The sequence below is a fragment of the Taudactylus pleione genome, unplaced genomic scaffold (assembly GCF_031769625.1).
Source record: "Taudactylus pleione unplaced genomic scaffold, aTauple2 ptg000025l, whole genome shotgun sequence".
NCBI classification, from domain to species: Eukaryota; Metazoa; Chordata; class Amphibia; order Anura; family Myobatrachidae; genus Taudactylus; species Taudactylus pleione.
In genome coordinates, this window is record NW_028284427.1 from 11,427,133 (window position 1) to 11,450,784 (window position 23,652).

The window sequence follows — 23,652 nt, forward strand, 5'->3', positions numbered from 1 at the left end:
GGTGGTCTCTCGCCTATTTAATATATAATTGGTGAGAGGGGTCACATACGTGGTGCCATCATGTCTGAAAGTGATTTTCCCCTCCGGCTACAGTGAACCACGTGTAAAGTACCGTTAGCGGAGGGGGAGGGTAGCGCGGAGGGCCTTTGCCGGCAGTGTTTGTCCATGGCGCGGCCTCTTACGCTTACAGCACCGGTACAGGAGCCGCCCTGGGCTTGTTTCGCTCAGGCGCTAACAGCTTTAGTGGGCCAGTTAGCTCCGCAGCCCGCGTTTACTCCGATGGGTTTGTCCCAGCAGTCTGTGGTGTCGTCACCCATGCAGGGTTTCCCACGACAATTGGTGGTACCCCACAGTCTCCCTATTTCCCCGCTCCCGGTTTCTCAGGAGCCAGCGTGGGTTAACTCCCTGACGAGTTCTGTACAGCACTTGTCGGATGTGTTGCAAGGGGAGTCTGTGATGCGGCCTCATAAACGGCCGGTGGCGTCTCTGTCCGCTCCTTATGAGGATGACGAAGGGACGTCTGATGATGGGGAGATTCTGGATCCTTACGATCAGGAACCTCTCCATACTAAGGATGCTGATGCTAAGTCCAAAGTATATATTCCTGGACTTATTCGGGCGGTCCGCACAGCCTTGGTGATTGAGGACGAAGTTCCCCCAGCGGCTAAGTCTAAGTATGACTTTTTCAAAGACGTGAAGGGCGATGCCACAGTCTTTCCTCTTTCGGGTCAGTTGGTGGACCATTTAGAGGAGGCGTGGAAACAGCCTGGCAAAAGATACCAGCCGCAGCGACGCCTGGCGGTGGCTTATCCATTCGCGGATAATTATTTTGCTAAGTGGGAATCCCCTCCACAGGTGGATTCTCACGTGACCCGTCTTGTCCGTAGTGCCACATTGCCGATGCCATCCATGTCCTCCCTTAAGGATGCTACGGACCGCAAGGTGGAAATCTGCCTGAAGTCCGCTTATTCCCTTGCGGGGGGGGCAGCACGGCCGGCTATGGCCATTTGCTGGGTTGCCAGAGCGATGGAGCGCTGGGCGGATTCATTAGAGGCTTCTTTTGATTCCGACTGTCCGGCCGAACAGGCAGAGTTGATTGGCAATCTCCGTGATTCGGCCACCTACATCAACGAGGTGGCTCTAGACATTAGTACTCTGGTGTCTAGAATTTCTTCAGCAGCGGTAGCTGCTCGTCGCACCTTGTGGCTGCGATCCTGGAAGGCGGACGCAGATTCCAAGAAGGGTCTGGAAGCGTTGCCGTTTACCGGAGAAGTTCTCTTCGGTCCGGATCTGGATAAGATTGTGGCCACGCTGGCAGCAGCCAAATCGGCTTGTCTCCCGTCGGCCGCTGCTCCTTCTGGTTCTGGACCATCGTCCTTTCGGTCATCTAGGGCCCAGGGCAGGCCCAAACCACAGTCGTTTCCTCGTCAGGCTGGCCCTAGGAAATCGGTCAAGCCCCGGAAGCAGGCATGGAGTACCAGACGTCCGGCCCCCAAGCCAGATGACAAGCCTGCGGCCTGACTGTCCGGGCCTCCCTTTGGGGGATCCCAGGGTGGGAGGCCGCCTGCTGCAGTTCGCCCTGTGTTGGTCGGTCACTACGACAGACACTTGGGTTCTGGAGGTGATCTCCCACGGGTACGCCTTCTCCTTCCGGCACAGACCCCCGGCTCGATTCTTCACCACGGGTCTACCATCAGACCGGAACAAGGCTACGGAGCTGCGGAAGGTATTGCACACTATGCTCCAGGCTGGAGTTATAGTGCCTGTTCCATTCTCCCAGAGGGGCCAGGGTTTCTATTCAAATCTTTTTTTGGTACAGAAACCCAATGGGTCGTATCGTCCGATTCTCAACCTCAAAGCACTCAACAAGTCTTTGCGGGTACCGAAGTTTCGGATGGAGACCCTACGGTCCATCATTCTGGCGCTGGAACCTGGGGACTACATGGTGTCATTGGACATACAGGACGCTTACCTGCATGTCCCTATTCTTTTGCGCCATCAACAGTTCCTCAGGTTTGCAATCCGCAGCGACCACTTCCAGTTTCGGGCGTTACCTTTTGGCCTGGCGACAGCACCACGTGTTTTCACCAAGGTGATGGCGGTCATGGCGGCTTCTCTGCGGCTGCAGGGAGTCCGCATGTTGCCGTACTTGGACGACCTGTTATTGCTGGCGGGATCTCCAGAGCTCCTGTTACGCCACTTGGACCTGACCATTGCCCTGCTGCAACAGCACGGCTGGCTAATCAACTGGCAGAAGTCCACTCTAATCCCGTCTCGGAGGATTCTGCATCTTGGAGCCTTATTGGACTCGGGACAGCAAAAGATCTTCGTGACGGAGGAAAAGATCTCTGCTTTGCAGTCAAGGGTGCGCAGTTGTCTGCACAGCCGCCGGGTGTCTCTACACTCGGCGATGAGGTTACTGGGCTCCATGGTGTCGGTGTTCGACATGGTGGAATATGCCCAGTTTCACTCCAGACCTCTGCAGCACCTGATCCTGTCAAAGTGGAACGGGCTGCCTCAGTCTCTGAAGTCCCAGACGATTGTGTTCACCCCGGAGGTTCGCCTGTCCCTTGCTTGGTGGTTACAGACGACCCACCTCAGCGAGGGACGTCCGTTCTGGGTTCCAAATTGGGTCCTGTTGACAACGGACGCCAGTCTTCGGGGCTGGGGAGCAGTTTCGGGTCCATATCTGTTCCAGGGCAGGTGGACGCCGACAGAAGTGGAGCTTCCAATCAATATCTTGGAACTCCGTGCGGTCTTCAATGCTCTCCAGCAGGCACATCGGTTTCTCCAGGGTCACCCGGTACAGGTCCATTCGGACAACGCTACCACCGTGGCCTACATAAACAGGCAAGGAGGAACCCGAAGCCGGGCGGCTCTCGTAGAGGTGTCTCGGATCCTGGTTTGGGCGGAGCGCAATCTTCCGGCCATATCAGCGGTCTTCATCCCGGGAGTGCTCAATTGGGAGGCGGACTTTGTAAGTCGCCAGGACGTTCATCCGGGGGAATGGTCCCTGCACCCGGACATTTTTCAACTACTGGTGGACAGATGGGGTCTTCCAGAGATCGACCTCATGGCGTCCCGGCACAACAACAAGTTGCCGGTGTACGGGTCTCGCACAAGAGACGAAGGGGCGTCTCTGGTGGATGCTCTGTCTGTCCGGTGGACGTTCCGGTTCGCATACCTGTTCCCTCCGGTCTCCCTTCTTCCACGGGTAATCCGGAAATTCAAACAGGAAGGAGGGACGCTCCTGTTGATAGCTCCCGCGTGGCCCAGACGGCACTGGTTCTCAGACCTTCAGGGTCTGTCCGTGGACAGTCCTCTGCGGTTGCCGCTACGACCGGACCTCCTGTCTCAGGGTCCTTGTCGTCACCCGGACCTGACTCGGTTGTCTTTGACGGCGTGGCTGTTGAGACGGCCATGCTGAGGTCCCAGGGGTTTTCCAGCTCTGTGGTGCGTACCATGTTGCGAGCTCGGAAACCGTCTTCCGCGAGGATATACCATCGCGTGTGGCATACGTTCTTCCAGTGGTGTCGACCGAGAGGTTATGCACCGCGGGAGTTTCGTCTGTCTCGGATTCTCGCCTTCCTGCAAGCGGGATTAGATCATGGGCTTCGCCTTGCTTCTTTGAAGGTACAGGTTTCGGCCCTGTCTGTCTGGTTTCACCGTAGGATTGCTACAATCCCGGATGTGCGCACCTTTATGCAAAGTGTTGTCCGCATTCAGCCGCCCTTTGTTCCACCTGTGGCGCCTTGGGATTTGGCTGTGGTCCTGAGGGCTCTCCAAGGACCGCCGTTTGAACCACTGGGATCAGTGGATCTTAAATGGCTAACAGCTAAGACTGTTTTCCTTCTGGCTATTGCTTCGGCCAGACGTGTTTCTGAGTTAGGGGCTCTTTCTTGTAGACCCCCTTTCTTGGTTTTTCATGGGAACAGGGCAGTGCTCCGCACTCGGCCCGAGTTTCTTCCCAAAGTTGTTTCCCAGTTTCATGTTAACGAGGAAATCGTTGTTCCGGCCTTTAACTCACCGGGTCTTTCCGTGGGGGAGGCCTCTTTGGATGTTGTGCGGGCCTTAAGGACTTATGTTGACCGCACTTCTTCGTTTAGGAAGTCGGATGCTTTGTTTGTCCTCTATGGCTTCCGTAAAAAGCAAACTTTGGCAGCCTGGATCCGTATGGCTATTTCTGAAGCTTATCTACATGAATGCCTACCGGTTCCTCCTTCTCTGAAGGCTCATTCCACTAGGTCTGTGGGTCCTTCGTGGGCAGCTCGACGTGGTGCCTCTGCAGTCCAGATTTGCAAGGCTGCTACGTGGTCCTCTGTCCATACCTTCGTGAGGTTTTACAGGTTTGACACCTTCGCCTCTCAGGATGCTTCCTTCAGGCGGCGGATTCTCCTTTCTGCACAGGAGCGTCCCCACCCTTAAAGGATACTGCTTTGGGACATCCCCAAGGTATCCTGTGGATACCCTATGGACCCTGAAGTAGAAAATATGAGATATGGTAAGAACTTACCCTTGTTATCTCTATTTCTACGAAGTCCATAGGGTTCCACCGGACTCCCGCCCTGTCGCACCTGTGCTGCAGATGGGCTTTGCTCTGGTCACCGGTTTTCCGTCTCCCTCTGGTGAGAATGTGATTCTTGTATGTGTCCAGATCTTTGTTCTCTCTCTTCCTTCTCCTCCTCCGGCCTATGGCTTGGTAACTAACTGAGGTGCCCTGACTCGGGGGCGGGGTATAGGAGGGGGACCTAGTGCATCCTGGGAGGCTGAAAGCTTAACTCTTTGGTGCCCTGCGACTGACGTCACACCTATACCCCAAGGTATCCTGTGGAACCCTATGGACTTCGTGGAAATAGAGATAACAAGGGTAAGTTCTTACCATATCTCATATTTTAATACACTTCCTGGAGATGATGTGCGCTAGTGGGCGTCTCAACATACGCTTATGCATACACACAGCGATCGCTCGCACAGCCAAAGTGAGTGTGCTTATGCCTTGGCAAGCGATCGCTTCCCATGTCGTTACTTTGAAAAGTTTGCATACGCTGGATGCGAGCGGCTCTTAATCAGGGCCTTTGTCTTGCTTGGGGAGGGGCAGGCATTTATCAGACGTTAGGGAGTTTAGGGGAATACAGTGAACATAATAACACATGCATGAACAGTCATGATCTAGCAATAAGAGCAAGTACACATGATGTTGACAGACATGTGACATAGAGTAGAGAGGACCTCTTGCGTGAGAGCTTACAATCTAGAAGGAAAGCTGCAGATCACAGTTTATATACTCTGGTATGATAAGTTGGCATACCTTTATCTTTTCCTATATAACATCAGTGTGCGACATATAACATCATGCTGCAGCGTTTGCTGAAGCAGGGTCTTGCCCGGTCACCATTTCCGGAAAGGGGTGGGGGTTGTCGCCTCAATTTTCTGGGAGGGACGAGGGCAGGATCTGTGTCGGCGGACACAGATTCCTGGCCTCTTGCATGACCAGGCATCGGCCAGGCTGCGGGAAGCTTCAGCTCCCACAGCCTGACCAAGGGAGCGACCATCGATCATCACGATGGTTACAATGGTGGTCCCAGCCTGCGATGTCGCAGTGATAGGATTGTGAATGAAGCAAGGAGGTGTCTGAAACCTTCAACATTTGCATGTGAGATGTACGGATTTGCACAGCCGCTTGTGTGCGGCTCTGCAAATCCAACAATCTCTGAATCAGGCCCATAAGTTTTTTTTTTTTCCAGTGTCATGTTTTTTAATAGGTAGAAAGCTAAATATGGTTTCGCTTTAAGGTGTAGCCCCCTGTAAAAGCATTCCTTTAACATAAACCACTTTGGTTATTTGTACGAAGACATATTGACTTTCTCTTGCTATAATTTTCCATAGGGTTTTAATTTTATAAAGGGAATTCTAACAGTAGGTACACACTAAAGACTATGGGCCCGATTCAGACTCGGACGCTAAGCTGCGGACGCACGCTATGGGCGATTATCGCCCGTTTGCACATGCGTATGCGGCAAAATCCACATGCGCGAACCAGTCACTGTGTCCGGGAATCATTCGCTCGTAGTACACAGACTGGACGCTACTATGAGTGACAGACAGTGCCGTTTGTGGGTGGTAACAGGGGAAGGTGCTTGTGAACGGGGGAGTGGTGCTGCGAACGCAGGCGTGTCTGGGCGTCAAAACGGAGTTTTATGTGTGTGCATAATTAGCATGGAAGCGTCATTGTACACGTCACTTGGTTGTAATTCAGCCTGCGGAGCTTGCGTCGGGGTAGGGTCTACCTCAAGCGCTGCGTGCTGCTCTGATGGCTCTCGATGGTTCTGATTAATCATACACTTCCTGGAGATGATGTGTGTTAAGAAAGAAAAGTGGGCGTCTTTAGACCGGCGTGCGTTCACTCTGCGGTAGCTCTCTAAGACATAGAGGGCGTCCTTACACCAGACAGTGTGATCGCAAAATTTGCATACCCGGCCCCTTTTAGCAGCGAGAGAGTGCAGCTTAGCGTCCGGGTCTGAATCGACCTCTATATACCCAGCCGACGAAACAACGTGATGCACTGATACATCGAGCCGTCCGTACACACTATATGATGCAGTGAATGGCGGCGCGATATGTTATTCCATGTTGCATTTAGCAGCATGGTGTCGTCTATCGCACCGTTCCATGCTGTGCACACACGAATAGCTCTGTTCCGCGTTGTAGTGATATATCATAAGACAGATCGCATAAGCTGTACGCAGCTTTACTTAAAAAGTTCTTAAAAGGTACAAGTCTTGCTGTTAAATAAAGTGAACTTGGGACTGCACCTTTAATGACTTATTGCATCTTAAGGTGTATGTCACTACTCTGTAGTCTCCAGAATTTTCAAAGTGGTTGGGGACCAACCAGAATGTCAGGTTGCACCTAATAGTTGTCCTATCAGGTGCAACCTGACATTCTTATATTAATGATGCCTCTTCAATAATGGCATTCCAGCACACTACCCATTAACTGTGTTAAATTTTAATAACAACAGAGCTGTGGCTGCTCGGAAATATTATGGAACCTCTGAACAACTAGATAGTAAGGGGAATAGGTAAAAGGTTACACCAGAGGTCCTCAAGGCACCCCAACAATTCAGGTTTTAGAGATATACATGGTTGAGCACAGGTGGTTACATCAAATTGACTGAGGTACTAAGTAAGTCACCTGTTTTAAGCATGGATATCCTTAAAACCTGGACTGTCAGGGTGCCTTGAGGACGGAGTTTGGAAACTTCTGGGTTGCTCTAAAAGGTTGTTTTTTTTCTCCCTTTTTGTTTTCTTTTCATCTTAATAAATCCTCCTCTCAGCGATACATGATGGATACATTTGCACTGATTAAAGATTCTCTAGTATTTCGAGTCCTGCAGCACTGACCATTATTGGCCGAGGCTGGGGTGAGTTTTTCAGCTACTGCAGGAGTCCCCAACATTGGAACCCGACATTTAAACAGAGCGGTTCTCCTTTAAGTCTCCAACTATTCCATCTCAATTTCCAGAGGGAGAATTTTGTGATTTAGTTCAGTTCAGACAGAGTTCATAATCACTGTGATTGTTATAATCTTTGCATGCAAATTAGAATGCAATTATCTGCATTGTTTAACATGATTTATAACATAGCTGTGCTGTTTTGGCTGGAATCCCTGCTATGCTTTCTAAAAATGCAACCACACATAGAGGTGAGATGTTCACAGAAAAGCAGCCTGTAATTGAACAGACTATAATTTCTGCCACTATTATACATTGTCATTGTGAGGTACAAGGGAAGGCTATCTACCCTAAAGCTTTGCTAAATGCAGATGGGATTTCACTTTCTTTAGCTGGCTTGATTTGAAATAAATAGCGTCAGGCTGAGTACTTTTGATCTGAACAGTATTGCATTGTACTATTAAATTACTTTGTTGGCATTTGTTGGTGAGTGCTCGGGGCCTGCTTAAAATCTGTCTGCTAGCAAAACAGAACAGTTACTTAAGATTTGAGGTCAAGTCTAGGTTTCTAGGGCCGTTCCCAGATGCAGTCTTCAATGTCATGCCACAGAGGACAAATAAAACTTCCTTAGTTGCCAGGCTGCTTGCTAAAATCATATATTTACTACATTACAGCTGGAGAATGGCACAGTGGTAAGGATTCCATACATTGTTCTGCAAAGTGCTACACTGTAATCAAATGAAGTCAAGGAATTTCATTATGTTAGCCCACGACTATTTATTATTTATTATTATTTATTAACCGTTTCTTATATAGCGCAGCAAATTCCGTTGCGCTTTACAATTTGAATCAACATTAACATTTTACTGGGTTGTAAAAGACACACATATATACATATATACATACATACATACATACTGTACATAAGGGTAAGAGGGCCCTGCTCGCAAGCTTACAATCTATATGCAGATAAAATACAACATTCATACTGTACTGTACATCAAAATTATTCAACTATTACTAATTATCTAAAATAAATTGAGGCATGTAGGTTCTAGTATAATAAAAACAATATTGTGCACTAACTAACATATATCTCAAACCCCCAATTACTTAAATACAATCATTCCATAAAATATTAAAGTAGGCATATATGTATAAAGTCTGTAGTCCCCAAGATCATCTTCACTCTTTATTGGCAATGTACATGTGTCCTTGTACACCTAGACTCAATACGCCATGCGGCTCGAGATGTCTGCTTTGAGTTGCGCCGAGCAGTGTAGCACCTTTTTTGCTCGATAAAGCTTCGCGGTTGCAATAGGATGCAACAAACCGCGTCACGGGACTGCACTGATTAATATATGATATGTAACACTTGTCTTTCTGCGAGCAACTGAGTCTGAATTGGTAAACAAAACACAATGGAGCTTTGCGCAGAACAAAGCTGCGGATGCTGCATACTTACCAGGAAGGGAGGGTTAGGGGTAGGGAGAGGGAGAGGGTGAGGATACTGACCGACAAGTGTCTGTATCCTAACCCTCTTGGGATGCTGGCTTTGGGATTCTGACCGCCGGGATCCCGAGCGCCAGCTTCGCGTACCCAACCCCTATCGGCTAAGGTCCTTCTCTCCTTAACATCCAAGTTTCAACACCATACTTGCCTAATTTTCTGGAATGTCCAGGACACTGCAGTTCTCCTGCACTGTAATGTGCCTCAGTTTGAGGCAAACACTAGATAATGTTGTTCATTATAAGCAAGTCTCAATGGGTGATGTTTACTGCTCTTTAGACCTATTGACAGCAATATGTTGTCAAATAGAACATGGAATCTTGACTAGAGTGAATGTACAATCTATATTTCCTTGGTTTATAGTTCTAGTTTTGCATTACTTGCCTCAGTGTAAATGTTGCAGAGACAAATGACATACATACGTGCATGTGTTTCACCATCCTCATCTGGTTGCTATGTTCAGCCAATAGAAAGGAAGCGCTGCAATTTCATCCAATTAAATTGTTGTCCAATAGAAATTCTGTTTTGGCCCTGGCCAATGAACTAATCTTTTATATCAAGCAGCGAATCCAAAGTACTGTAGTTTTTCAAAGTGTGCAGCTTTGTCTAAACAACAAAAACTGTCTCGGCTGTTGAAGTGCATGGTGACTGACTTTGGAGAGTGGGCATTGACAACACCAGTGTATTGACCTTATATTTTTTACTTATGATAAAAAGTAATTCAACTCAATGTACATACAGTTTCTACCAATGAGAGCCACATATTGGTCCGTTTAAATTCCAAATGAAAGTGTGCACCCCAGCAGTCCCATTGCCTCAGGATAATCGTGATTGTTCCTGAGAAAGAATAGATCTGTAGAATATTTGTTGTAGATCTTCTTACTGTTGTTCTCATAGATGAAAACGAATAAATATAGTTTATAGAACCATTATGCACTATGTTTATTTATAGAGATATACACATTTTTATATTCACATAATACAAATGCAAACCGTTAATGCCAAATGTGATGTGTTTTTCAAGGTGTGATCATGAATATGCTAGAATGTTATAAAAGAATAAGAAATTTGATCAAAATACTTCATGTTGTTATTGTAATCATTTTATACATCTGCAATCTCTAAGAGAGCTGCTTTCTGTGACTCTAGGATGAATCATAAACAGATGTCTATTAACAATTAATGCACTTTCATACAGACCTGTATTAACAATAGATGACCTTTTCATTACGTAATTTAGCTCTCGCATCAGGAAAATCATTACTTTTTCATAAGTAGCAGTTTCCCACTGTGCTCTCATACGTCCGAGCATGAATCATATGTGTCTGTCATCTTATGTGTTATGTTTACATACACTTTGGTCACATTAATAAAAAGCTTATATTCTAGAACGACAAGGCATTGTTCACACTGCCTTACTTTTAACCAGTTAACATGTTCATAAACACGTTTTAATTGCTCTGAACACACTTTCTGAACAGCGCTAGCTTCACATCACTCTCAACGTTGCCTGGAGTGTTCAGAAGTGTTACCACTTGATTAAATACAATGGAGTTTATCAAGTGCAGAGTACATTATAGTGCAGGGAAGCTTTGGAACACCCTTTGAGAAAATAATATATTTAAAGGAAAAGTAAACCCCTTTTAGACCTGCCACGTAATGTGATCCAAGTGTGCTGCTTAAAAAAATAACTATGACTATTGTGCTTGGTCTGCGAAAAATTATATTCTCAGAGATACCCGTCACATGGTCCATTAATCGTCCAGCCTATACTATACAGCCAGAATATAAATCTGACGCCTTCACTTGGTTAACCGCACCAGCAGCTTGTTAACAATCAAAGTATCTTACCAAATTTAAAAATAACTTTTTGTTTTTGGTTAATATTGGTAGTTGCTTACTATAGAGTGAATGCCAGCAATTTATCTGAGATGACCATTAATAATCCTGGTTACATGTGACAGAGTCCCAAACTGTGAATTGGAAGGTATTAGGACCTCATTCAGAGTCGGTCGTTGCGGCCGCACGGTCGTAAGGGAAAAGGGGCCGGATATGCAAATGATGCACTCGCAAGTTGCGTCCTTAAGATCGGATCGTTAGTTGGCCGACCAAGGGGAGGATGCGGCCGTAAGACAGAAAATACACCCCCTTCTCATAGGCATTACACGTCATCTCCGGCCATATAAGGATTAATCGAGACCATTGGTAACCATCGGAACTGGTCGTAGAGCTTAAGGTTGACCATACCCTCTCTTAAGCACTACGATCAGGTCAGTGTACAAACCACCCATGTCACGTGTGCCATGACACTACTTTGTTAATTATGCACTCCCATAAAACGCCCTTCGCATAATTAGGCACGCCTGCGTTCGGATCTCCACTCCCCCGTTTTCAAGCACCTTCCCCTGTTACCACCCACAAACGCCTCATTCTGTCACTCAAACTACCGACCTGGCTGTGTTCAAGGAGAGAGAAATTTCTGATCGTAGCAGCTAGTTTACGCACGCGCATTGCGAACTTTACGCATGCGCAGTTTAGCGAACATCGGTGGCGTACAACCGTGCGGCCGCAACGACCGACTCTGAATCCTGAATAGGAATCATCACATGCATTAAAAAGGGATATACAGTATTAGCAGTAAATACTGTAGTTCCATAGTGCCTGACCCACTTAACTGATTCCAGCATTAACTCTGCTTCTTGTATATTGCAGCTATCCCCATTGGGAAAAAGCCATGAAGGGGGCGGAGCTGCTGGGCTTTTAACCCCTTGAATGTCATGGGCAAGTGGGGACTATACATGCAATTCAAACCTATAGATGAGCAGGTAGAACAAAGGGGTACTATTCATACTTGGCGACTTTTGAAAAGCTTCCTCTGAAAAAGTACCAGAAGGAGCAACCACGTGTTGGAAGCGGGGAATGGGGGGCTGGCTACTCATCGTAGCAGCATGAACCTGGATTCCTCAGACCAGTGACTGACTGCATCACTGGTGTGAGGAATCCGGGTTCATGCTGCCACGATGAGTACCCTATGGCTTGATGCATGTTACTGTATATACCCGGTTGTCCTGTGCCCATTTTTTTGAATATGCACTTTTACTATGGCTGCACTGAATATCTATTAATGCACTTTATATATGGTTAAAAGCTTTTTATATTGATATATTGGTTGTGCTGGATCTTTTTTCTTTATAATATATCTATAATATAATGTGAAGAAGGATGATCCCATTGTGCATTGTGTTGGCAATATTAACCTGTAATCTGCTTAAGTGTTTGTACTTATTACGCTTTTCTCTGTGCTTAGGTTGGTTAATTCATTGGAGGAAAACCCCCTACTGATAACGAAGAACTCATTATCTGGATCACAGCGTCCAGGGAACTTCCAGACCACGCTGCAGAGATCCTGCAGATATGACCTGGATGAGGTGGACACCTGCTGGTTGGAACTTGTTAACACGGAGTTCAAAAAGATAGGTATGTATAAATGAGGGCTATATGTCTAAGTAGTGTATTGTACATCAATCTCTAACTGAGCTGTGCTTTTAAACCCTGCGGATAGTTTTTATCTCAAAACTAGTTTTACTAGTTTTAATCCATTTACACATGTCACTATCAAAATCAGAAATTATAGATTACAATTATGATGTAAAAAGTGAACTTTATGTAACTTTCATGTGCCATGTATACTGTGTAGAAGGAGAGTTCTCTAATTTAATCACCTCAATTGTGTTACATTTCTCTCTCCAAGGCTTGATACACACTAAGAACCTCACTTATACTCCATGGTAATTGTAGAGTTTATCAGGATTATTTTCACTATCATTGGCCCTCATTTAGAGCCGCTCGCTATTTGCGGTCGTTCGTTTTCTAAAAAGGGGTGGTTATTCAAATGAACCGTTCGCAATTTGCGGTCTGTTCACGCCTCTAAGTCTGAACGAGCGAGCAAAACATGCGAACGTAAATTTAAAAAATACGCCCCCTGGCCGCTCGCACCATACGTCATGTCCGCTATTTATTAGATTAATCGAGTACATCGACCAGCGTATGAACTGCTCGCTATTCTTGTGGTTGGTTTTTTCAACCAGTATTTTGCGAGCAGTTCTGAGTTAAAAAAAAACAAGTGACGTGGTCAATGCCGCTGCTGGATTAATTATGCACTCCCTTAAAACGCCCGTTTTGACCTTTAAGCACGCCTGCGATCGGATTTCCACTCCCCGTTTTCAAGCACCTTCCCCTGTTACCACCCACATACGCCTCATTCTGTCACTCAAATTAGCAGGCATTCGCTATTTTGCGAACACATGAATTTCGACCGCACTGACTGGTTCGCGCATGCGTATTACGATCCGTACGCATGCGCAGTTGGGCAAACATCGCTCGGAGCGAACGAGCTGCCGCTTACGAGTGGCTCTGAATCAGGCCCATTGTTCTTAGTACATAGAATGTGTACCTACATTGTCTTTTTCCTACATCTAGCCTATGTAGTTAACCTTGCACACCTGCAGCAATCATGACCACTGGTTCTTCCCAGTTAAGGCCCCCATAAGGCCCCCATACATCAGAGATTGATTGCAGCAATCGTGCAATTTGCAATCGATTGCGGATTGCAGAGATGCCACAATCGATTGAAAAAGGGAAAGATTTTTATACACAATCGATTGCAAATTGCACGATTGCTGCAATCAATCTCTAATGTATGGGGGCCTTCAGCCTGTGTGTCCTTGTTTGTGAGGGATTACTGTATATAATTGAGCAAATCTCACTTTAGTGTGGGTAAACTTTCCAGTGATGGCACTTTGTTTTTTGCCTTCAATCCTCATGTATCACACGCAAGTTTATACATAGAGATGTGTCCACATATATCTTATCTTACATTGCGCTAAATAAAGCGTGAGCGCCGTGCGACTTGGTAGCTCTGAGCGTCTTTTCGTGTGAGTTTTTACCTTCAAATGCGTCTTCTTTGTAAAAGGAGCAGCTTCTGCTGATTAAAATGATATGCGGCATGCCTATATTCTGTGTGCGGCTGTTTCCTGCACGCAAAATGCTACATTACAGTTTCAGCAGCTGTTTCGCTTTGCGAATAAGATGCATTTGAAGGTAAAAATTCACAAAAAGACGCTCGGCGCTACCGAGTTATGGCATGGTGCGACTAGGGCTGTTTAACGCAAAAGAAAGTAAAATGTTGATACATCTGTATATGTATAAAAGTATACCTTTCTGTCCATACACACTATTGTTTTGTATGTTTTTTGTACAACTCTATCATTGGGCGGAATTCAATTGTTTTAGCGTGCCTGATCTCCCGTCTAAAGTGACGGGAGATCGTGGGGCGCTATTCAATTGATTATCATGCTGATTGCGCCCAGTGGTCGGGTTTAGCAGCGTAAAACAGCTACACCCACGAAAGTGCTGAACTCGATTGTGAAAAGTGCCCAAACAGGTCACCTATCGCAAATTCCACCTCGCCACCCCCTGGGGGTGCCAGCAGAATTGCCGCCACAGGCAGTTGATCGCGTCCAGTAGGAGCAACAATTGAATAGCTCCATCGGGCGCGAGGTGGGATCAGATGCTGGCGAAAATAATTGAATTGCGCCCTTTTCGTCTGTGCAAATATCTATCTACAATATATTGTATCACTGAAGGCTTATAATTATAATAATAATTCATATAATTTATTTTGTAGTTTGACTCTAGTGTTTATTGTAATTTCTTTTTGTTATTTATCATATGCCATTTTGAAACAAAAATTGGATCATCCCTGGTACTATTTAAACAATTTTAATATTGGAACTATCAGACACCTCTGCACCAGTTCTGCCTGTGTCTGCAGATGGCACCCTTGCCCATGGTTTAGCGTGAGGATCAGTGAATTGTTACTGGATCCTTCTTACTTTTACCTCTTGCACCTGTAAGTGTTTAGGTGCTATGACAAAGGGCCTGATTCAGCTTGGATCACAGTTGTTTAACGCACGCAATCGGACAATTGTTGAGCATGCATCCATTGCGCGAACCGACCACGCAGACCCATCACAGAGTGATTGACAGGAAGTGCTATTTGTGGCTGGTGACGGGGAGTGGTCGGGGAAATGCAGGGGTGCCAGTGCGTTTGAACGCTGTTGCATGGGCGTGCATAAATTATCCACTGCGATGCCCTACGCAGCCTAAGGACACATAGAATGCGTTGAAGTTAGCATTTCTGGGTCAGAGCTTGTGCAAGTGTGTGAGGCTGCGATGGTACTCGATTGTACCAAGGGTTTCTCAGTCTTGCTAAACATTACAGATGCGTGTAAGGTAAAGTGGGCGTCCTTATGTTGTGCTGCAGCGGCATAGTGATCGCAATGGATTAGCATACTATCGCAGTTGAACTGCATGCGTAATTGCAGTTGCGATCGGTACTGAATCAGGCCCAAACTACACTACTTCACAATATTTATCTTTGTCAGAATCAGTTGTGCCTGAGGGTTCATGATACAAAGCTGTTTTGTTTCAGTTCCTTCAATCTACCTGATTTTTGCCAAAGAAACCGGCTTTATGAGACAACCTGATTGTACCAGGATGCGGTCAGAATTCCGACAGTGGGGATTCAGGCGGTCAGAATGCTGATGCTGGAATCCCGACACTTAGAATTTCGGTGCCGGCATCCCAACTGCCGGTATCCCAAATGTAAGTACTGGGGTGAGGGGGAGGGTTAGAGAAAGGGGTTAGGTACTAGGGGGAGATTAGGGGAGGGATTTGGATTTTATTGTGAGAATCTGGTAGAATAACAAGAGTTATTTGAAATAATAATAATATTAATAATAATATCTTGATTTACTTATTGCCTTTAACCACTTAACTGACGAATTCTTTTTCCAAAAACCGCTCCAAAATTGTCGGTTTCTTTTATGATTGAATTAGGTCAAGAACATAATTTTAAACTTATCCATCACTATTTTATTTGAAAAATTATTTTTTTTTAAAACCCAGTATACCATAAAAATAGCAAATTTTATGTTATACTGTAGTGATGGCCATTTACAGCTGTACCATTGATGGTTCAACCATCGTTAGAAGCCATCAATTGTTTAGCGATTGGGCAAGATCTGCGTAGACCACAATTGTCGATGTTTCCTAAACATCGATTGATGGCTACCATCGATGGTGCAACATTGATGGGCACCAGCAATGGCAAACCACTTGTTTTCAGTCAGACATCGATGTTTGCAAACCATCGATGGTTGGCTGACATCACTAAACAGAGGCTCTGCAATATCTATCGAACATATATGTATATATAAATATATATATATAGAACATATATATACATACATATATATATATAGAGCATATATATATAGAGCATATATATATATAGAACATATATGTATATATATATATATATATATATGCATGCATATATATATGCATATATATATATATATATATATATATGCGCATATATATATATATATACATATATATATATGCATATATATATTATATTTTATTATGGCCAGGCCCCTTATAAAAGTGGGCATTATGGGGGAGGAGGAGCAGCTGAGGCTGGAGGGGGTGGCCCGGATACTTAGAACTGCGGCGGCTACCAGAGCCGCCGCTGCTGTCTATACATGGCCAGTGATCACTGTGTGATCACTGCGGGAGCCGCAGCAGGAGGGTCTCCCGCTGGCGGCCCGGCCCCATAGCACAACGGCGGCTACCAGAGCCGCCGCTGCTGCTTCTGCTCAGCCAGTGATCACTATGTGATCACTGCTGTGCCGGAGCCACAGCGGGAGGGTGTCCCACTGGCGGCCCGGCTACTCAGCAGCAGCGGCGGCGGCTACCATAGCCGCGCTGCTGCTGCTACTAAACAGTGATCATGCTGATCACTGTGTGTTCCCAGAGCCGCAGCGGAAGGGTGTTCCGCTGGCGGCTCCGATACATAGCAGCAGCTTTTCACTGAAGGGGGTGGGGCCGGCTGGGCTGCCCGATCACTGCTGGCCACAGTGATCGGGATATACTGGAGCCTGCAGCTGCGCCAGGAGGGGGGTGCCGCCAGATGCGCAGTGATCGGGACACAAAGGAGGGGGAGCCGCGGGTGTAGAGGGACCAGAAGGTCCCTCTGATATAGGCGGCAGTGGGAAGATTAACTTCCCATAGCCGCCTAGAGGCCATTCCTGACTGGTCGTATCAGATACGACCATGTCAGGGAAAGCCCAGCCTGCTGCGGTCGTATCTGATACGATCATGCCAGGCAACTGGTTAATTATGATGACTGACGCTGTTCTGAAAAATACCACTCCAAATATTCCTTCTGTGTAATATTCTACTATAGTATGCCAACTTCCACCCTGCATAAGTGATGATGTCACATTAGATGGATCAGTGCCTTCAGTTCTATTTGGAGGCAGAACCAGTTCGCCTCCTCCAGCCCACCTTGCCCGGCCAGTCAGCCCTGCGCCGCAGGGAGTTACCGGACGGCCGCTGAGATTTTGTTACCAGCAGGTGCCCGGCTCCTTCCCTACAGCAGCAGGCAGAGGCTGGAGTTCACTCCTGAGCTCTGGCTTCCGGTTCCCGCAGTGGGCACTATAGGAGAGACGTTATTATGTCTTTCCCATAGTTCCGAGGAGCAGCCAGTCGAACGACAGTATTGTGTGTTACTCTTTCTTTTTGCGTAAGAGGCATTACTACTGGGGGCACTGCTAGTGGGGGGCATTACTACAGGGGGAATTATTACTGGGGGGCACTACTAATGGGGCATTACCACTGGGGGCACTGCATAAGGGGCACCACTCCAGGGGGCACTGCATAAGGGGCACCACTGCTGTGGGCATTGTATAAAGGGCACTACTACTGTGGGCATTATGTGTATTAAGGGCACTACTATTGTAATTTGAATTGGGGATATGGGGATATTGTGTGACCGCACTCCTTTCTTTTGAGGCCACAGTGCTTTTTGCTGTCCCTTTATTAAAAAAGCGCCTAGGAGAGGGCGGGGGGGTGCACCACATCTCTAGGACCACTTTAAGCTCTGGATGTGGTGTATCATGTTTTAATTCATGAGTGAGGACCAGGCAAAACCCTTCAACCACATATAACTGTTTAATTTATGCACATTTGGCATATTTCTAGGAGAACTCCAACCAAACCTATATATTTTTTTAAATGAATATTGCAAGCATTTTGTCCCCACTCATTTCTGACTGCATTGGTCTGTCATTGCATTGAGGCGTCATGGTGTGAATAAAGCTGGGTATACACGAGACGATATATTGGACCTTATTCAGAGGCGGCCATACGGTCTACGACCGCACGGCCGCCTCGATGTTTGGCCAGTGCGCATGCGCACGAGGGAGCCGGCTCCCTCGTGCGCATGCGTGAGACCCGCTACGACCGACAGCGCCGGTCTTAGCGGGTCTCTTTCCAAAGGGGGAGAGCTGTCGATGTTGATTGACAGCTCGCCCCGTTTGGAAGGCGGGCCGGGGGGGTGGCAGCCGAAACGGAGGCGTTCCCATGGGAACGCCTGCCATTTGGGGGAGGCCCCACTGACATCAGTAGTGATGTCAGTGGAGAGCTTCCGGCTCTGACAGAGCCAGAAGCTCTCCGAGGCTTACGACAAGTGAGACCCTACCCTAGGGTCTCGTCATAAGTCGCGATGGTCTCTGACCATCGTGACCATCACCCGAGCGGTCGTTAGAGCTGTGGGTGTAAACCCACACCCTAACGACCGAAACAGAGGCGGGCGGTCAGGATGCAAGCGGCCGCCCAGTTTCTGAGCGACCGCTTGCATCCTCCGACCGCCTCTGAATGAGGGCCATTGTCCGATCCCACGTATCGAATCGACATATCGGGTACATCATCTAGTGTGTATGCGTGCTCTCGCGGGTCGTTAGCGACATCCCCTGTCAGCCCTACTGCAGCATTGCGTGTCCCTCCCCCCGTTATACCCATCTATATGCACTTGCCTCATGCCGGGTCCCGTCGCCTGTGACGTTGGGCTGGGTACACATAATCTGATGTGTACCCAACATTAAACTGTTAGCAGCAACTTCAGTTCGGATTCTACCAAACTCGGTACTTAAAGCACCTAATGATCCAGGTTTTAAGGATATCCATGGTTGACTACAGATGGTTAAATCAAAGTGACTGAAGTACTAAGGGCCTGATTCATTAAGGCAATTCTCCAGAAAGTGAACATAAACTACAAAAAATTTTAATTTCACTAACCAGCAATTTGTTTATACTTATTAAATGTACACATTCCAAAGTATAAGAAACCACTTTGATTTACCTCTAGGCTACATTTTAGATAGGTTTTTCATTACACCAATCGTCATTTATAACAAAGTTTTCACAGCACACTGTTCTGTAAATTGTAACTGTTTGGAAGTACCTTATCTTTTCTCACTCTACCCAATACAGGTCTCCCATATCCAAAATGTTTGGAACCAGGGATATTTTGTATATTGGAATATTCCGTAATTTGGAATATTTGCATATCATAATGAATATATTGGGAATGGGACCCAAATCTAAACACAGAATGCATTTATGTTTTATATAAACCTTATACACACTGCCTGCTGGTAATTTTATACAGTATATTCAATCATTTTGTGGCTCAAACAAAGTTTGTGCACATACATGAAATTTGTTTATGTTTCATATACACCTTATACACAAAGCCTGGAGGTAATTTTATACAATATTTGTCATAATTTTGTGCTTTAAACAAAGTTGTGTACATTAAACCATCAAAAAACAAAGGTTTTACTATCTCAGTCATGGTAAAAAAAAAATTCTGTATTTCGTAATATTCCGTATTTCGGAATATTTGGATATGGGAGACTCAGCCTGTATGCGGTATTTTCAAATTAAATATGAAATCTGCCATATAGCTTAAATATGCACAGAAATATTAACATTTAAATATGCTAAGCAGCTCCGTCTGGTGCATCACTGTGAAAGGCAACATTTTCATACTGTACTAATAATAATCATCACAAAACAAAACCACTACGGCTCATCTTTGTAGTCTGAATATGTAACTAAAATCCATGAACAAATTAAGATAATTGTTTGTATTTGCTCTAAAATAGAGAAATTAAAAGTGTCCCGTGCATCACAGAAATCAAACTATAAATCTGGGAAGTAGTAATACCCTCTTGCATTTGCAACTTCTGGAGGCTGTATCTTTCTTACAATGTTGTCCTTGGTGTAAAACACCTTATCCTCCTGTGTTGACCATTTCCACTCTTTAGTTCTACTGTTTTGAATTTGCATACACCTGTCAGTGGACGGAGTTAAAGAGCAGAGGCCATTAGAAATTGACCCGACAGCTCAGTAGTCTGACTGAGGTGAGCAATTACTAGTCTGGACGGGCCAGGGGGCGGAGCCGGCAGACAGAGTTTTATTTCATATAAAATGTAGGGTGGACGGAACTTCGGCCGGCCAGTTTCAGAACCTGTGGGCCTATTTACAATTGAGGGCCTGGAGCTACAATGAGAAGTTGATGTGGAAAAAAGCATATGCATAAAAACAATGTACGTACTAAGAAAAAAAGACAATATGAAAAATAATAAACATAGAGAAGGAAGTTCGCATTTGCCGTGTTGTGGGACAAACTCGGACCTCTAAATGTTCGAGATGGCCCAAGTTTGTCCCGCACACAAAACTCGGACCCTATTACATTTCCCCCTAGGTGCCTTGGATGGAACAGGACAAATAGAGACTAACAAACATTAGATAATGTTAACTGATAAGTAGTAAAGTTACCACGGTATTAGTGTTCTAGTTTTGTAAATCACCAAAATTATTTGATTAATGAGAAGCGTGAATGGTAGGGCTACTGAGGTACAGTATTGTGGGTGAAAAATAACATGTTACATAAAATATATATACAGTCAGGTCCATAAATATTGGGACATTGACAACATTTTCATATTTTGGCCTCTATTCACCACCACAATGGCTTTGAAATGAAACAAACAAGATGTGATTTAACTGCAGACTTTCAGATTTAATTTGAGGGTAATTACATCCAAATCAGGTGAACGGTGTAGGAATTACAACGGTTTCTATATGTGCCTCCCACTTTTTAAGGGGCCAAAAGTAATGGGACAAACTAAACAATCCTAAAACTAACTTTCACTTTTTAATACTTTGTTGCAAATCCTTTGCAGGCAATTACAGCCTGAAGTCTGGAACGCATAGACATCACCAGACGCTGGGTTTCATCCCTGGTGATGCTCTGCCAGGTCTCTACTGCAAATGTCTTCAGTTCCTGCTTGTTCTTGGGGCATTTTCCCTTCAGTTTTGTCTTCATCAAGTGAAATGCATGCTCAATCGGATTCAGGTCAGGGGATTGACTTGGCCATTGCATAACATTCCACTTTTTAGCCTTAAAAATCTCTTTGGTTGCTTTTGCAGTATGCTTCGGGTCATTGTCCATCTGCACTGTGAAGCGCCGTCCAATGAGTTCTGAAGCATTTGACTGAATATGAGCATATAATATTGCCCGAAACACTTCAGAATTCATTCTGCTGCTTTTGTCAGCAGTCACATCATCAATAAATACAAGGGAACCAGTTCCATTGGCAGCCATACATGTCCACGCAATGACACTACCACCACCATGCTTCACTGATGAGGTGGTATGTTTTGGATCATGAGCAGTTCCTTTCCTTCTCTTCTCTTCCCATCACTCTGGTACAAGTTGTTCTTTGTCTTATCTGTCCATAGGATGTTGTTCCAGAACTGTAATGGCTTTTTTAGATGATGTTTGGCAAACTCTAATCTCGTCTATCTGTTTTTGTCGATCACCAATGGTTTGCATCTTGTGGTGAACCCTCTATATTCACTCTTGCGAAGTCTTCTCTTGATTGTTGACTTTGACACATATACATCTACCTCCTCGAGAGTGTTCTTGATTTGGCCAACTGTTGTGAAGGGGTTTTTCTTCACCAGGGAAATAATTGTTTTGTCATCCACCACAGTTGTTTTCCGTGGTCTTCCGAGTCTTTTGGTGTTGCTGAGCTCTCCGGTGCGTTCTTTCTTTTTAAGAATGTTCCAAACAGTTGATTTGCCTCACCTAATGTTTTTGCTATCTCTCTGATGGGGTTGTTTTGATTTTTCAGCCTAATGATGGCTTGCTTCACTGATAGTGATAGCTCTTTGGATCTCATATTGAGAGTCGACAGCAACTGATTCCAAATGCAAATCTCACACTTAGAATCAACTCCAGACCTTTTACCTGCTTAATTGATAATGAAATAACGAGGGAATAGCCCACACCTTTCCATGAAATAGCTTTTGAGTTGATAGTCCCATTACTGTTGGCCCCTTAAAAAGTGTGAAAAAACACATATTGAAACTGTTGTAATTCCTACACCGTTCACCCGATTTGGATGTAATTACCCTCAAATTAAATCTGAAAGTCTGCAGTTAAAGCACATCTTGTTTGTTTCATTTCAAAACCATTGTGGTGGTGAATAGAGGCCAAAATCTGAAAATTCTGTCAATGTCCCAATATTTATGGACCTGACTGTATATGGGGTATTAAGGGAGGTAAGGAACAAACTTGAAATATATTAATTACATATATAAATATCTAACTGTGGGTTTAAAAGTTATAAGTTTTGTTGAACGTATTTCAGGGCTGCTGACATTTTGGCTGCTCCTTCCAGGAGGGAGCAGCCAGATCGGCAAGGCAGAAAAGTGTGTGCAGCATAAGGGGTGTGGCTGGACAGCTTACTCTGCATTTGTAGGCGGAGTGGCGGGCGTGGCCGTATCGGGAGGGTAAGCAAGTATGAGGTATTTAGCCTTGAAACCTTATCAGTAGCAGGGCCTGATTATTAGAGGGGTGGTCATCCAGGGACCCCCACACTTCTGCCCCATTGTTAATCCGGCCATGGTAGAAACAAGTAATTTAACTATTATGTTTTGAACTAAGCATAAAATTTCCCAAATCATTGTTCCAAAATGCTAAACACAGCCTTCAAGCCTGGAAAGTATGTAATAATTCACACAAGTCCTGTGCATCACTTTCAATTGTCCTGTGCATCACAAGGTTTAAAAAAAAAAATCACAAAATTTCACAGTGGTTTCATTATTTATTTTATACCAAAGCAATCTCTGAAGTATATTTAAATAGAAAATGTATTTAACAAGCATGTACCCTTTCACAATTCACAGAATTATTCATTACATTCTGTTAAGGTAGAAAATATTGTTTTCTATGAGTCCCGTGCATCACATGCTTTTAAGTTTGCTTTCCTTTTAAACTGGTCTGTTAAGAAATAGTTGTTATATGAAAACTTAATTGCTTAGTAGCAATGCCTTACCCTATAACTTAAGACCCACTAAAATCTTGGTATTTTGTTGAAGTTTGTCATTTGAAATTGTGTAGCTGTCCTGTGCATCACCAGGAGAATCGCCCATTACAGATCGCTATTGCGATTACGCAAGATTGCGTATGCATCGCATAGTGATTGACAGGAAGTGAGCGTTTGGGGGTGTTAACGGGGGGTCGGCGAAACGCAGGCGTGCCAGTCCTTTCGAATGCCGTTACACGGGCGAGCATAAATTATACACTGCGATGGCATACGCAGCTTGTGTACTCACTGCGTGCGACGAGGTTAGCAATTTCTGTGTAAGGTCAGACCAGTTGTAATTGTGCGTGAGGGACCGATGTTACTCAATGTTCCTGATGT

At 45.3% G+C, this 23,652-nt stretch overlaps 1 protein-coding gene across 1 annotated transcript in view; it reads left to right on the plus strand.

Annotated features, from left to right (window-relative positions):
- The window catches only part of JADE2 (jade family PHD finger 2), a 490,240-nt gene that overhangs the window by 264,142 nt on the left and 202,446 nt on the right, over nucleotides 1–23,652 (plus strand). The window contains exon 5 of the mRNA XM_088451347.1: nucleotides 12,270–12,439. Within this exon, the coding sequence (XP_088307473.1) occupies nucleotides 12,270–12,439 (170 nt within the window). The remainder of the gene's footprint in view (nucleotides 1–12,269; nucleotides 12,440–23,652) is intronic.